The 16,530-nt window shown below is 35.0% G+C and overlaps 1 protein-coding gene across 4 annotated transcripts in view; it reads left to right on the top strand.

The window, feature by feature from the left end:
* The window catches only part of ATAD2 (ATPase family AAA domain containing 2), a 97,170-nt gene that overhangs the window by 39,801 nt on the left and 40,839 nt on the right, over nucleotides 1-16,530 (top strand). For all 4 annotated transcript variants that reach the window (XM_077167586.1, XM_077167583.1, XM_077167584.1 and 1 more), the window contains exons 9-11: nucleotides 11,259-11,366; nucleotides 14,255-14,363; nucleotides 14,632-14,747. In XM_077167586.1, the coding sequence (XP_077023701.1) occupies nucleotides 11,259-11,366; nucleotides 14,255-14,363; nucleotides 14,632-14,747 (333 nt within the window). The remainder of the gene's footprint in view (nucleotides 1-11,258; nucleotides 11,367-14,254; nucleotides 14,364-14,631; nucleotides 14,748-16,530) is intronic.

Below are 16,530 nucleotides of genomic sequence, written 5' to 3'. Positions count from 1 at the left end.
AAACATTTTACAGAGACTGTTTCATTTAATCCTCACAATAGAATGTAGATTTAGTCTTATCTTCACATTTTGTCACAGGCATTTTTCTTCCATGTGGAACGTTCTAGGGGCTTCTAGACTTCTCATAACTCTGGTCATACATTTTTAATCTATTTTTTAATTTGTGTCTCTTGTAGTAAGCAACATTCATTTTTAACTTTTTACATTATTTATGGTTCCTTTTCCATCCCAGCAGTTATTGCTTGTCAGTCAGATCTAAGTCCAAAAAGGTAATTCCTCCAGTTACTTCCTCAATCTTATATTGAAAGGTTTTCTTTTGTAAACTTTTTATTTTAAATCAATTTCAAATTTACGGGAAAGTTGCAAAAATAATATAAAACCTCTAAAAGAACTCCAGTATAACCCAGATTACCAACTTTTTCTGTTTTACCACATTATATGCTTTCCTTCCTCCCTCCCTCCCTCTTAAACATTTGAGAGTGGGTTAACTATATCATGCTCCTTAACCACTTAATACTTCCATGTGTATTTCCTAATAACAGGTATTCACTTACCTAACCTCATCAAATGCAGATAACAAGTTCAAGAAATTTAACATTGAGATGGCACATATAGTCTATTCCTTGAAAATTCTTCTGATGCATTAAAACAAAGCACTCAGGGTAATAGCACTGTAGTAGTTTGTGAATGAGAGAGCTTTTGGTGAAGACTAAAAGGGAGAAAAACTAGCATTGGTGTAGGAAATGGTATTTTTTCCCCTAATATTACAAATTTGCTCTGAAGTAAAACTGTGATCCTATGAGATTTCATCTATTTGAACAGCTCTTAGAAGTTTCCTCTTAGAAGCAAAGTAACTGATCATGTTAAAGTGCTGAATCATCTCTTCAGAAAAGATAATAATCATTACTTGTGTCCATAGATGCTTTAATTTCATGTTTGGTTTGTCAGAAATTACGAGTGTACATTCTGGATTTCTTACTCTGTCATCCCTTTTCACATGACCACATTATGTGGTGCAAAATAAGCCAGAAACAAGCGAACAAATATTGTATGGTCTCTTTTTTGAAAATACCTATAAGAAAATTAGGGCCTAGATTGTTAAATCTTGTAGCAGTCACATTAATGTGTCCAGAGCTGTTAATGTTATTTATAGATTTTGAGATGCTGTGCTATATATGTATAATCTGGTATCTTCCTGGAATTTTGGCTACCTGTGTGACACCAGAGAAAGGCAAATACAGCCTTTTAGGGCTGCCCAAGGTAAATTGTACTTAAATGGAAGCCACATTGTTGGTGTTTCATAGCCTCCTTAGAATATCATTAAATTCCTGTATTTTCACCCAAATACCCCTAAAGAGTGGAAGAAAGATCAAAGGTGATGGTGGAGTTATACAGAGGAGGTCTGGTTTAACAAATGAGTGTGAGAACTGAATCGTTATATTTCTTTTATCCTCCAGAACCTTAAAGCAACTAGAAATAAAACCTAGAGTTGTGCTATTGTAATCCTTACCAAACTCTGAAATCTGTTCTACAACCAATTGTTGCAACGCAGTTTGAAATTTATTGCTTTGTTTGTATATACGTTATTTAAAGAAAAGGAGGAGTATAAGAGAAGATAGGATTTAACATGTGAGTATGACTTTTGAATCATTATATTGATATTTCTGTGGTCTCCAGTGTCTTGGAGCAGCTAGAAGAAAAAACAAAAAATCATGGAACTTTAACTCATACCAGACTTTAAAATCTGTTCTATAATTACTTGTTAAAGTGTACTTGGAAATTTATTGCTTTTTTGTATGTGTGTTATATTTTACACATACACACAAAAAATGTTAAAATTAAAAAAAAAATTTAATGCAGACAAGCATGCATATTCAAAGTTGGTTACACAAGATGTTCATTGTAAAATTGTTTGAAGAGACAAAATAATTGGAAATATAAGTGTATATAAGGGCAGTGCAACAGTGGCTCAGTGACAGAATTCTTGCCTGCCATGCCAGAGACCTGATTTCGATTCCCAGTGCCTGCCCATGCAAAAAAAAAAGTATATTTGAGTAAATAATATATGTATATACAAAAAAAGAGAATTCTAAGACAACTGAGGGAAGTATAAACCTAAAATAATACATGAAATATTAGATTAAATAACCAGCAAAAGTAATAGAAATACCTGAATAGATAGAACCATAAAATCACACATATGTTTAAAGGTCATTAGGACTGAAAATATGTATTTAGTTTTGGAAAATTGGCCACTTATATAGATTTAAACCTCTTTTCTACCTCTGAAATTAGACTGGCTTTCTATTTCAAACAAAAAGAAATTAAAATGGAATAAAAGCTGCTATAAACAGTTTTTTAAAAAGCTTATATTTTCGTAATGAAATGTAATCATCTTCAGAAAAAATAGGTTGTCCTCCCTGGGATTTCTACTACCACCCAGCACAGGGCCCAGGGCTCTTGTTCTGTTGTCTGACTCAAGGGACAGGATTTCTGTTTGCTTTAATAGAAGTGAGAGACTGGCATTTACTTTGAGATCTAGTTTCTTCTCCCATCTTTAGTGGATTTATGCTTCTGAAAGTTACATACTAACTGACCACCTGTACAGGCACTACCTACCATTCATGTTTCAGAGGACAAGATATTTTCCCCCTTTGGTGCTCATGCATTTCCATATTTGGTTTACGGAGTCTAGTTTCTTTCTCTATGAAAAACATCTCATATTGTTGCATAGCTCCTTAGGCATAAGGTTTTTTCCCCTCTGATTATTTAATAAGTGTTTGAGTAGAACAATGTGCCAAGCACTGTGACTAAAAATGACTAAGCCAAGGTGGGTAATGCTGGTGCAGTGGCAGAATTCTTGCCTGCCATGCTGGAGACCCAGGTCCAATTCCCAGTGCCTGCCCAGGCAAAAAAAAAACAGTCAATTTTAGAATATTTTCCCTACTTCCAAAATGAAACCCTAGGGGGTTGCACAGGTGATATAGTGATAGAATTCTCACTTGCCATGTGGGCGACCTGGGTTTGATTCTTGGCCCCTGCACTCAAAAAAACTTTTTTCAAATAAAATAGTGCTACAATAACTGCATATGCACATAAAAAAAAATGTAATGTGACCCCCATCACAGAGCATACTAAAAAAAGAAAAAAATGAAACCCTGTACTCAAAATCACTTCCCAGGGTGGGCCATGGCGGCTCAGCAGGCTGTATTCTTGCCTGCCATGCTGGAGACTCAGGTTCAATTCCTAGTGCCTGCCCATGCAAAAGAAAAAAAAAGGATCACTTCCCAAACCCTCCCTACCCTCCAGCACTAAACAAACTAATCTACTTTCTTTCTCTGTGGATTTGCTTTCTAGGGGTATTTTTATGTAAATGGAATCCTTTATGGCTGGCTTCTTTCACCTTGCATAATGTTTTCAAGGTTCATCCATGTCATATCATGTATCATTACTTCATTTGTGTTGCTAAATTATATTCTACCATATGGATATACTATATTTTGTTTATCCATTCAGTTGATGGACATTTGGGTTGTTTCAAAATTTTTGCCTTTTCTGATAATGCTGCTATGACATTGTTCAAATTTTTTGCATGGACGTGCATTTTTATTTCTCTTGAGTGTATACCTTGGAGTAGAATTCTGGGGCAGATGGGAATTATGTATAATGCTTTGAGGAACTGCCAGATCATTTTCCAAAGTGGTTGCACTATTTTACATTCCTACTAGCAATATATGAGTGAGGGTTCCAATTTCTCCACATCCTTGCCAACACTTGTTGTTATATGACTTTTTTTCTAAACATGTTTTATTATGAAATACGACATATGTACAAAAAAAGCAATGAATTGTAGAGTACATTATAACAAGTAGTTACAGAACAGATTTCAGAGTTTGGTATGGATTACTGTCTATAATTTTAGGTTTTTCCTTCTAGCCTGCTCCAAGATACTAGAGACTAAAAGAAATATCAATATAACGATTCAGCAGTCATACTCATTTGTTAAATCCTATCTTTTCTTGTTATAACTCATCCTCCTCCTTTGATCCTGCTCCCAGTTAGGAGTATTTGGTCTCTGTCCATTCTAACTCTTTAATGTTGGAAAGGGCTGTCAATATTATGGGATAGGGGGATGGAGCTAGTGCTAGTTGATGTTCTTGGAGAGGCTGGCCCCTCAGGGTTTCAGGACTCATCTGGCCTAGGAAGTTATCTGGAGGTTGTACGTTTCTGGCAAGTAATTTCAGTACATGAAATTTTGGTAGAAGCTCAGATAGAGCCCCAGGTGTTCTTTTGGGTTAATAGGAATGGTTTTGATTGAGGTTTCACAAACCATGGTAGTTAGCAATATTGCTTAAGAGCAGCCTCCAGAATAGCCTCTCACTCTGTTTGAATTCTCTCAGCCACTGAAACTTTATCTTGTTACATTTCTTTTCCCTCTTTTGATTGGGAAGGCGTTGTCGATCCCAGGGGGTCAGGACCAGGCTCGTCCATGGGAATCATATCCTATGTTGCCAGGGAGCCTTTCACCCCTGGATGTCATGTCCCACATAGTGGGAGAAGATCAGGATTTTACATCTAGAGTTGGTCTTAGAGAGAGAGAGAGAGCAACAGAAGAGATCCTCCAGAAGTAACTCTTAGGCATACCTATAGGTAGGCTAAGCTTCTCCGCTACATACATAAGCTTCACAAGAGCAAGCCTCAAGATCAAGGACTTGGCCTTTTGATTTGGGTATCCCTAATGTTTGACACAGTATCAGGGGTTTCCCTGGAGGTCAAGTTTAATAGTTCCATATTTTTTCTCCCATCCCTCAAGGGATTTTGCCAAAACTTTTTGATTATATGCTTAATATATTCTGGGATGTATTCAAGCATTACATTAAATTATGCAGGATTAAAGTCTCTCATTCTTATTCTGGGCTCCCTGTGTTTGTGTTGTTTAAATGATCTATCCAGACATGTTGAGTTAGACTGATTATGTGCTACGGAAAAGTTAGGTTCTGAACAAAACCTTTCTTCCTTTAGTCTCAAAAAGTAGATGAAATTCTAAAATATAGACAATGTCTTCCTTACCCCTGTGTTCTGGATTACCTTAATCCCCACCTGATTGGCTTCATTCTTGTCTCTAAATACCAGGTTATACATATATAAAACAGCCTCTCATAATCCAGAAATAGCAATTACCAATCCAGACTAAATGTGACTGCTATAAGAGCTTACAGTCTAGGCCTTTGTGTTTTTATAAGTATAATGTTTGTTTTGTTTCTGGCTTATTTTGCTTCATCGAATATCCCATAGGTTGATTCACAATGTTGCATGCCTTGCAACTTTGTTCCTTTTTGTAGTAGCATAATATTTGATCATAAGTATATACTATCATTCAACAATCTGCTTCTCAGTTGGTGCAGTCTTCAGCCACCTCCATTCATCGGGCATCATGTATAATGTCCAATAGTCCATCAATACGCTCAATTTTAGATAATTTCGTTGTTCCCAAGAGAAAGATAACCAATAAACATACTCTCACCAAATAGAAAATCTAAACCTCCCCTTAATTTATGTCCTTCTTCCCGTTATTTACCACTGGTGTTGCTGTGGTACTGTTGTTGTTTTTTTCTGTTAAACATAGTCCATAGCATGCAATATACTTTTTCCCCCTTTAGCCCGAATTTGTGCAGTCTTTGTACAAGATTCATACCTTTGCAGTAGTTCATGCAAGAACTGATTTATATTTAAAGTGTTAATCAATGGGACACATTGGTCTATACAACCCCTTTCAATCACGTTTACCTTCAATATGGTAATATTACTTAGAAACCCACTAGTGAACCACCTTTACTTCTATCCCCTTACATTCAAGTTCAATCTCATTAGCTAACCATTTACCTATCTCTTGCTTCCGTTTATCTCTAGGTCCCCTATATTCAGTGTTATAAGCCTCTGATTTTACCTTTACTATGGTCATGAAAATGGAGTCATACAGTATCTATCCTTTTGTTTCTGGCTTATTTTACTAGGCTTTTGTCCTCAAGGCTCACATCTTGTGCTTTAGGATGTCATTTCGTCTATTGCTGCATAATATTTCATCATATGCATAAACCACATTTTGTTAATCCATTCATCAGTTGATGAATACTTGGATTGTTTCCATTATTTGGCAATTGTGAATAATGCTGCTATGAACATTGGTGTGCTAATGTCTGTTTTGTCAGTGCTTTCACCTCTTTTGGGTATATACTGAGTAGTGGTATTGCCAGGTCATAGGGCAGCTTGATATTTAGTTTCCTAAAGATCCATCAAACTGTCTTCCATAGTGGCTGTATCATTATACATTCCCACCAGCTGTGCATAAATGTCCCAGTTTCTCCACATCTTCTCCAGCATTTGTAGTTTCCTGTTTAATAGCAACCATTCTTATAAGTGTGAGGTGATATCTCATTGTAGTCTTGATCCGCATTTCCCTTATAGCTAGTGAAAATGAGTTTCTCTTCGTGTGCTTTTTAGCCATCTGTATTTCCTCTTCAGAAAAATGCCTAATCATATCTTTCGCCCCTTTTATAATTGGGTTGTTTGTTCTTTTGATGTTCAGTTGTATGATTTCTTTTTAGTTTACAGGATATCAAACCTTTATCTGATGTGTGATTTTTTTTGAATATTTTCTCCCATTAAGTTGGTTGCCTCTTCACCTTTTTGACCAAGTCTTTTGAGGACAAAAGCATTTGATTTTGAAGAGTTCCCATTTATCTATTTTTTCTTTTGTTGCTTGTGCTTTGAATGTAAATTTTAGGATGCCACCTCCTATTACCAGGTCTTGAAGATGTTTCCCTACATTCTTCTAGAAGCTTTATGGTACTGGTTCTTATATTTAGCTGTTTGATCCACATTGAGTTAATTTTTGTATAGATTGCCAGGTAAGTGTCCTCTTTCATTCTTTTGGCTATTGATAGCCAATTCTCCCATGCCCGTTCATTGAAAAGACTCTTTTGTCCCAGTTCAATAGATTTGGGGACCTTGTCAAAAATCAGTTGACCATAGATTTGGTGGTCTATTTCTGTGCTCTCAATTTGATTCCATTGGCCAATACTTCTGTCTTTGTGACAGTACCATGCTGTTTTGACGACTGTGACTTTATAAGTTTTAAAATCAGAAAGTGTTAATCCTCCCACTTCATTCTTTTTTTAGGATGCTTTTAGCTGTTCGGGCCCTTTTTCCCTTCCAGATGAATTTGATAACTAGTTTTCCAATTTCCAAGTCTTCAAAATGGGTTGTTGGAATTTTGGTTAGCAGTGCATTGAATCTGTAGATCAATATGGGTAGAATCGGCTTCTTAACTACATTTAACCTTCCTGTCCATGAGCAGGTGTGTCTTTTCACCTATTTAGATCGTCTTTGATTTTTTTTTTGCAATGTTATGTAGTTTTCTGTGCACAAGTCCTTTATGTTCCTAGTTAAAAGTTCATACCTAGATATGTGATTCTTTTTTTTTTTTACATTTTTTTAATTGTAAAAAAAAGTGCAAAAAAGCAATAAATTTCCAAGTACATTTTAACAAGTACTTGTACAACAGATTTTAAAGTTTGATATGGTTTAAAATTCCACAGTTTTTCCTGTTTTCTTCTAGCTCCTCCAAGACACTGGAAACCAAAAGAAATATCAATGTATTGATTCAGCAGTCATATTCATTTGTTAAATCCTATCTTCTCTACTATTTTCTTCCTTCTCTGTTTTTCTCTTTTGTGGAAAATAACACAAAAAAGCAATAAATGATACTTGATTCTTTAATTGCTATTTTGAATGAAATTTCTTCCTTAATTGACTCCTCAGTTAGGTTGTTGCTTATGCATAGAAACATTACTGGTTTGTTTTTTTTTTAACGATACTGATTTTTGCATATTGATTTTATAGCCCACTATCTTGCTGAATTTATTAGCTCTAGTAACTTTGTTGTCGATTTCTCGGGATTTTCCGAGTATAGTATCATGTCATCTGCACATAATGAAAGTTTTTGCTTCTTCCTTTCCAGTTTAGATGCCTTTTATTTCTTTTTCCTGTCTGATTGTTCTAGCTAGAACTTCTAGTACAATATTGAATAGTAGTGGTGACAGAGTGTATCCTTGTCTCATTCCCTACCTTAGAGGGAAAGTTTTCAGTCTCTCTCCATAGAGTATGATGCTGGCTATGGGTTTGTCATATATTCCCTTTATCAATTAAGGAAGTTACATTTGTTTCCTACCTTTTGATGTGCTTTTATCAGAAAAAGATGCCAAATTTTGCTGAATCCTTTTTCAGCATCAATCTAGTTGATCATGTGATTTTTCCCTTTCGATTTGTTAATGTGCTGTGTTACCTTAACTTTTAATTTTAATTACCTAAACTTACCTTAATTTTCTTGTGTTGAGCCATCCCTGCATTCTTGGTATAAACCCCACTTGGTTGTGGTATATAATTCTTTTAATGTAGTGTTGAATTTGATTTGCTAATATTTTCAGAATTTTTGCATCTTTGTTCATTAGGGAGATTGTCCTGTAGGTTTCCTTTTTTTGGTATGAAAGTGATGTTATCTACATAAAATGAATGAGACAGTGTTACTTTTTCCTCAGTTTTTTAGAAAAGTTTGTGTAGGATTAGTGTTTGTTCTTTTTGGAATGCTTGATAAAATTTCCCTGTGAAGCCATCTGGCCCTGAGCTATTCTTTGTAGGAAGATTTTTAATGATTGATTGAATCTGTTTACTTGTGATTGGTTTGTTGAGATCTTCTGTTTCTTCTTGAGTCAGTGTACCTTGTTACTGTGTTTCCAGGAATTTGTCTATTTCATCATCTTAAGTTGTCTAGTTGGTTGGTGTATAGTTATTCATAGTAGCCATTCTCACGGTTGTGAGGTGATATCTCATTGTAGTCTTGATCTGCATTTCCTTTATAGCTAATGAAAATGAGCATGTCTTCATGTCCTTTTTAGCCAGTTAAATGACTTTTTATTATGGTCTTTTAAACTTTTTCCTTGTTTTTTTTTTTTTTTTTTACTTTTTGCCAGGCTGTTCTGAACATCTATGACATCCCTTCTGACAGCCCTAATAATCATTTTGCTTAGCCTTTTTACTTTTTCTTAAAAAGGCCAGCTTCTGTTTATGGTTCCTGTGTGACTTGAAATACTTAGGCACGAAGACAAGGTACAACTTCAAATAATCATTTTAGCATTGTTTTAAGAATCCATGGCAAATAGAAAACCTTGCAGCCACAGTGCAGGCTCTTCCAAGGGTCTCCTGGCTCATTTAACATAACAGTTGCAGGAATGTTTTCTTTTAGCAGGATTCTCTTTCTTCCTTGTAGTTACTAAACTATAGTATTCTGAAGTTTTTTCTTTAATCTCAGTCTGCAATTTCTGGAACAGGCCTATCCCTTTTGAAGTATAAGGTAACATAATAGCACAATTGTTCTACCAATATTCCAAAATACTCCTAATCTGTCTTTTCAGTGAGCCTATTTGTCAGGGAACTGGAACTGGCAACTAGAAGCTCTGGTTAGGTTCAAAGAGCTGGTCCCATGTTTGTTGTTGCTTTTTTTAGTAAAATGGAAAAAAAAATTAGTAGATGGGTGAGTGAATGTAGGTATATATACAGAATCATTTTTAAACTGAAATAATGGCCTTTCTACAGTTTAAGATTATTAAGAACCTGGACGTTGGAAAGCTTATGTCAGTCTGCAAACCATCAGTGACTAATTTGATAGGTTGAGGAAGTTTTTTAACCTATAAGCCACTTTGGCCCTAAATGTAAAATAAGCCTGTTAATATGTACCTGTACAAAATTTTAATTAACATCAACTGAAATAGCGTATCAGCCCCTGGTACAGGAAATACTCTATAAATATTATTCCTTTTGATTAACTGTAAAGTTAGTCTTCAATTATGCGAATATATGGTCAAGTAAGGATATATTTGTAATATTAATGGTAACATTAAATAAGTTAGTCTTTCAAATTGGATATTTTTAGATTCGTGTTGATAACAAAAATGGTCTTGGGTATGTTTGGGTAGTTAGGTGGGTGGAGGAATTATTTTCTCATTAAGTCTGTGTTTACACAATACCTTATCCAAAATCCTTGGGGACATCTGTTTCAGAATTCAGATTTGTTTCTGGATTTATAAAAGTAACATGTTGGATATGTAGTATATTACATTAAAACTTCAGGGAGGGTATCTGGGGCATACCACACAGCCAATAAATGATAATTCTATAACATGAATAATCATAGTAAGTGCGATAGAGACTAAAATTGCCTCTTACCATTTCAGGTCATGCTTAGCTGCTTGTGTCATTGAAAAACTTGTTTTCAGAGTTTTTTTAAGACCATGATTCTGAACCTACTTTATGCCAATAATAGATTGTGAATCTTTTATATTTTTGGAAATACCTGCTTACCGTGATTGCACTCTGACTCAGGAAAAGCTCTAGAAGCTGATCCAATAGAATGAGTAAACGTTTTTGTAGCCAAATTCTTTGTTTTGTTTTGTTTTCTGTCGATTTCTTGCTACTGTTCAAAGGTAGAAGTGATTTTTTAAAAATTTGTGTATGTATAGCACTTGGCATCTTATTTAATACTACCACCATCGTAACGATTTGATAATATTTTATACCTTTTTCTGTAAGTGAGAAACCTGAGGGTTTATATCTGGGTTGAGTAACTTATCCTCATTTACATAGCTGTTGAGTAGCAGAGTTGTGAATTTGCAATTGATGATACGCTTAGATAAAAGGCTATCTTTTTACTGTTTGCCAGCATTTTTTTAAACAATCCTGATTTATTTTGGTTTACGTAAAAGTATCATGTCCTCCTTTTCAGGTTGACATTTCAAAATAGGTGTTTTTTTCTTCCAAACATGGAATTATATATGATATTGAAAATACTTTTTGGAATTATAGTCCCAGAGTTTCTAATACCTACTTTATTCCCCCTTTACCTTCAAGTATAATTGATTTATATCAAGAGTAAGAAGTCACTCTTTCTGGGACATAACCTATTTTAATCAATGAAATTTGAGGGATAACCTTTCCCATGGCTTCTATTCATTTTCCCTTTCCTCTTAGTTATCCAAGTATTTTGTTAACTTCAAAAGATTGACCAACAAAGCTTATCTTAGTGCTTAAGCAGATGTGTTAAATTAATGATAAGCTTTTTTGGGTTATTAGGTATTTCTGATGTTTGGGTCTTGCACATTTTTAGCCTATCATCATTATGAATTCAGTTTTCCTCCTTCCTTTAGGCGAAGGCATGCTATCCATAGTAGTGACTCTACTTCATCTTCCTCTTCTGAAGATGAGCAACACTTTGAGAGGCGAAGAAAAAGGAGCCGTAATAGAGCTCTCAGCAGGTATTTTGATTCCTTTTTAAATACTCATTTTTTTTCTTCTTCCAATCTTGATTGGTTTATTTAAAAATTTTATTGTAGCTTATAACAGATACAAAGTAAAGAAACAGTTTTCAAAGCACACTTCAACAAGTAATTACAGAACAGATCTCATAGTTTGTCATGGTCTACCATTCTGTCATCTCAGATTTTTCTTTCTAGCTGCTCCAAAACACTGGAGGTCAGAAGGAATATCAATATAGTGATTCAGCAGCCATATTCATTTGTTAAATCCCATTTTCTGTTATAGCTCCTCCTCCTTTAATCCTTATTCCATTGTGTAAGGATCTTTGGGCAGTGCCTGTTTTGACTTTTTCGTGTTGAGAAGAGGTGTTCCACACTAAGAGATAGGAGATATAATTAATTGATAATCCTGGAGAGCCTGTTCCCTCTTGAGTTTCAGGATTTTCTGACCCAAAGACCCTCTGGGTCAGATATATTTTGAAAGTTGTGAGAAAGCTGGATAATTTGGCAATATGTATGGCCTGAGTGATTAAAAAATTACACAACAGGCTAATGCATAAATTACAGTGTTGTCTTGTTAGAAATAACCACAGTTAAAACTAATAGCACATTAGAACATATGGTTATGTTTTCTTAGGACATACTAATGTAGCTTAAAATTATGCTTGGTAAACACTGACTTGAGGAAATAAGAATTTTTTTTCAATTTAAAATTTTTCTGATTATACTAATACATTCTTGTTGTAGAAGTCTTGAGGAAAATTGAAGGGTTTATTCATTCAAACTGTTTTTTTATACTCCTTGTGTTGTTAGTCCACATATATTAACCAACTCATTTGATTTTCATAATAATCTAATGAAATAGATAGGGCTAGAATTCTTCAATTTTACAAATGTGGGTGGGTGGATCAAAAGTTCTTGGATTCTAATAAATATTCTTAGAGAACAATCCTTGACGAAACAAATGGAAAGTAATGGTTGAAGGGACATGCAGACCAACCATTATTCGTTTCTTGAGTTCTATCATTGATGTCTATGTTACGTCTGCTCTGTACAGCATGATAGTCACTAGCCACATATGACTGAATTGATATATATGTCTGAAGAATAAACACTTGGATTTTGAAGACAGTGCAAAAATAGAAAGTATTTAATATCTCAATTTTTTAAATACTGATTGCATGTAAAATTTGAATATACAGAGATAAAATATATTATTAAATTCACTATTTTTTCCTTTTTATAATGTGGCTATTAGAAAATAAAAATTTATATTTGTTAACTGCATTTTTATTTCTTTTGGACAGAATGAGTTAATCGTGTGAAATCTATGTATTTGGACTACTAGGGGTTTTTCTTTGCTTGCATTCATAGAAGTATGGAATTAATCCTCTGGATTTTATATTAATCATTTATATCATCAAAAGTTATTTTAAAAACACCCACAGAAATGCTACAGTTGAAAACTTGTCCATCTAAGGTTCACAGTATAAATTGTTCTTAGCGTTTGGAACTAATGGGAATTGTCATTTGTGAGCATAGTGTGCTTTTACTTCTGTTTAGATGTAGTAGTTATGCTTTGCTCAGGCTTTCTCATACAATTCCCCACATACATCATGGCACAAGTACAACAGAAATGGTTTTCATTTATTCACCTATAAACTAAGCAAGCTCTTCTAGATACCTCCTTTGTAACTTGCTGTAACTTTTTTAAAGTAGTTAAAACAGTAGTGATACATTCTTGCTTGCCTGAGAAGATGGATGCAGCTTCAAAAGCTAGTGGCACTAGAATATTTTGCTGAGAGGTGACATAGCAAGGTTATTGCAGGTCTGGAGACAGATGGCTTGAGTTTGATTCCTGGCTCTGCCACTTGCTGGTTATGTGTCCTTGGCAAGTTAGTTAACCTTTTTATGCCTCAATTTTCTTTTAAAATACAGAAAATAGGGCCGGCCACTGTGGCTCTGCAGGCAGAATTCTCGCCTGCCATGCCGGAGACCCGGGTTCAATTCCTGTTGCCTGCCCGTGCAAAAAAAAAAAAAAAGTTATGAAATACAGAAAATAAAAGTACTGCCTCATAAAGACTCTTCTGAGGATTTGTATTAGTTAGGGTTCTCTAGAGAAACAGAATCAATAGGAAATATCTGTAAATATAAAATTTATAAGTGTCTCACGTAACTGTGGGAACGTAGAGTCCAAAATCCGCAGGGCAGGCTGTGAAGCTGAGGACTATAATGGAGGGTCTGGACGAACGCCACAGGAGAGGCTCACCGGCCGAAGCAGGAAGAGAGCCTGCCTCTTCTGAATCCTCCTTAAAAGGCTTCCAGTGATTAGACTGAGCATCACACATTGCAGAAGACACTCCCCTTGGCTGATTCCACAGCTGTGGATGCAGGTGACATGATCAAGACTTAATTCTATGAAATGTCCTCATGGCAACAGACAGGCCAGCACTTGCCCAACTAGACAAACAGGTACCACCACCTGGCCATGTTGACACATGAACCTGACCATGACAGGATTTAATAAATTAATATATATAAAGTACATGATAAATGTTCTGTATACTTTAGACAGGAATATTATCTATATTGGCATTATCTGTGACTTGTCTGCAGTAGATTACTTTATGGTGTTCATGACATCTTGATAACAGATATTTTCATTTTATTGCATTTTTTTGATCTAATGATAAAGCTTCAGATACACATATTTCTAATACTTTTGAACTTCAATTTTCTCACCCAAACATAAGATGAGGACTTTGAAATACATGTTCTTAAAATTGCACCAGTTGAAATTAAATTTTTTTAAAATTGTTAAATAAAATCCTCAACCTAACAAGGAATTTGGGAAAGGGCAATTTCTTTAAAAGAGAAATCTTTAATAGGTGCCTCCCGCTTAATTTTCGGAAAGATGAATTAAAAGGAATATATAAAGATCGAATGAAAATCGGAGCAAGCCTTGCTGATGTTGATCCAATGCAACTGGATTCTTCAGTGAGTACTGTATTTGAGATGTATACTTGAACTATGGTGTAGTTCAGTTATTTTAGTTTAAAGTTTAAAAAAAAAACCAGTTGTGGGTGTGGGTGTTAAGTAAAAATTTTAACCTGTCAGATTTTTTTTTCCTGTTTTTAATCTTCAGACTACACATAAGATAGTATTACTGAATTAATTGTGTATGGAGTAGGTAGAGTTTGGGTTTGATGACATTTTAATTTTGACTCCACTTCTAAGAATATCAGTGTTTTCCTTCCATTATCAGGTACGATTTGATAGTGTTGGTGGCCTGTCTAATCATATTGCAGCTCTAAAAGAGATGGTGGTTTTTCCTTTACTTTATCCAGAGGTATTTGAAAAATTCAAAATTCAACCTCCAAGGTAATTTTTTTTCATTCTTAAACTGTAAATTTTGAAATAATTTCAAACTTACAGGATAGTTATAAAAATAATACAAAATTCAGGGCTGTGCAACAGTGTAGCTCATTGGCAGAATTCTCACCTGCCATTGCTGAGTCTATCGATTCCCAAAGCCTGCCCATGCCAAAAAAATAAATACAAAATCCATTAGAGAACTCCAGTATACCTCCATACCCTGATACCAGATCTACCAACTTTTAACATTTTGCCATATTTGCCGTATCATTCTAACCATCTATCTGTCTACTAAATATGTTCTTTGAACACCTAATTCTTCTATGTACATTTCCTAAGAACAAAGACACTCATTTATGTAACCACCTTAAGTGCACACGTTATCAAGTTTGTTAGTTTTAAAATTTTTATCAATTTAACATTGATGTAAAGCTTAAATTCATATTGTAGTTTTTCCTATGTCCCATTAATGTCCTTTGGCACCTTTTCTCCTATTTCCTAGATATTGTCCAGGATCATGTATTGGATCTAATTATTGTCTCTTTAGTTGCTCTTTTTTTAAGTTTTGAAAACATATATACATGAAGTTTCCCATCTCAACCACTTCCAATCATACCGCTCAGTGGGATTGACATTCAGTGTTGTACTACCTTCATCACCATCCCTTACGAGAACCTTCCCCTCACCCCAAACAATTCTGTACCCGTTATGCATTAATTTTCTGTTCCCCACACCTCCCACCCTTGAAAACCTATGTTCTTTTTGTCTCTATGAATTTGCATATTCTAGGTATTTCATACAATATCTGTCCCTTTATATCTGTTTTTTTTCACTCAACATGATGTTTTCAGGTGCTTCAGAACTTTATTTAAGACCAAGTGATATTCCATTCTGTGTATATACCACATTTTGTTTATCCATTCCTCTGCTGATGAACATTAAGTTGTTTCTACCTTTTGTCCATTCTGAATAATGCTTGCTGCTATGAACATTGATGTATAAATATCTATTTGAGTCCCTGCTTTCAGTTCTTTGGGGTATATACTTAAAAGTGTGATTTCTGGGCCATGTTATAGTTCTAATTTTAACTTTTTGAGGACCCTTCAAAATATTCCACAGTGGCTCCTATTTTACATTCCCATCAGCAATATACTAAGGGTTCCTATTTCTCCAGATTCTTGCCAGGACTTTTTTTCCCATTTTTTTAACAATAGCTATTTAGTAGGTGAGAGGTGGTATTTTAGTTTCCTTGGCTGTTCAAGCAAATTCATGCAGTGGTTTGGTTTAAACAATGGCAATTTAACAGCACACAGTTTTGAGATTAGGAAAAGTCTAAAATCAAAGCAAGGCTTTTTCCTAGAAAACTAGTGTTCTTGGCCTGCCTGCTGGCAATTCTTGGTCCTGGGCTCCTCTGTCATGTGGCAGTACACATGGTGTCTCTCCTGGCCTTTCCCTTTTCTTCTAGATTCTGTTGATGTTCAACTTTTGGGTGCTCTCTCAGGCTTTTTTTCTCTGTTTGGATTTCATTCTGCTTATGAAGGACTCCAGTAACAGGATTAAGATCTGTCCTGATTGAGTTGGGTCACACCTTAACCTAAGTGACCTCATCAAAAGGTCCTACTTATAATGGGTTCACATGCATAGGAATGGTTAAGTTTAAGAACTTGTTTATGTCGGGTCTGTACAGCTCCAAACCACCACAAGTGGTATTTCATTATGATTTTGGTTTGCATGTCCCTAGTGACTAACGATGTTGACCATCTTTTCATGTGCTTATTGGCCATTTGTA

The sequence above is a fragment of the Tamandua tetradactyla genome, chromosome 6 (genome assembly GCF_023851605.1).
Source record: "Tamandua tetradactyla isolate mTamTet1 chromosome 6, mTamTet1.pri, whole genome shotgun sequence".
NCBI classification, from domain to species: Eukaryota; Metazoa; Chordata; class Mammalia; order Pilosa; family Myrmecophagidae; genus Tamandua; species Tamandua tetradactyla.
This window is presented reverse-complemented; position numbering and strand designations above follow the sequence as displayed.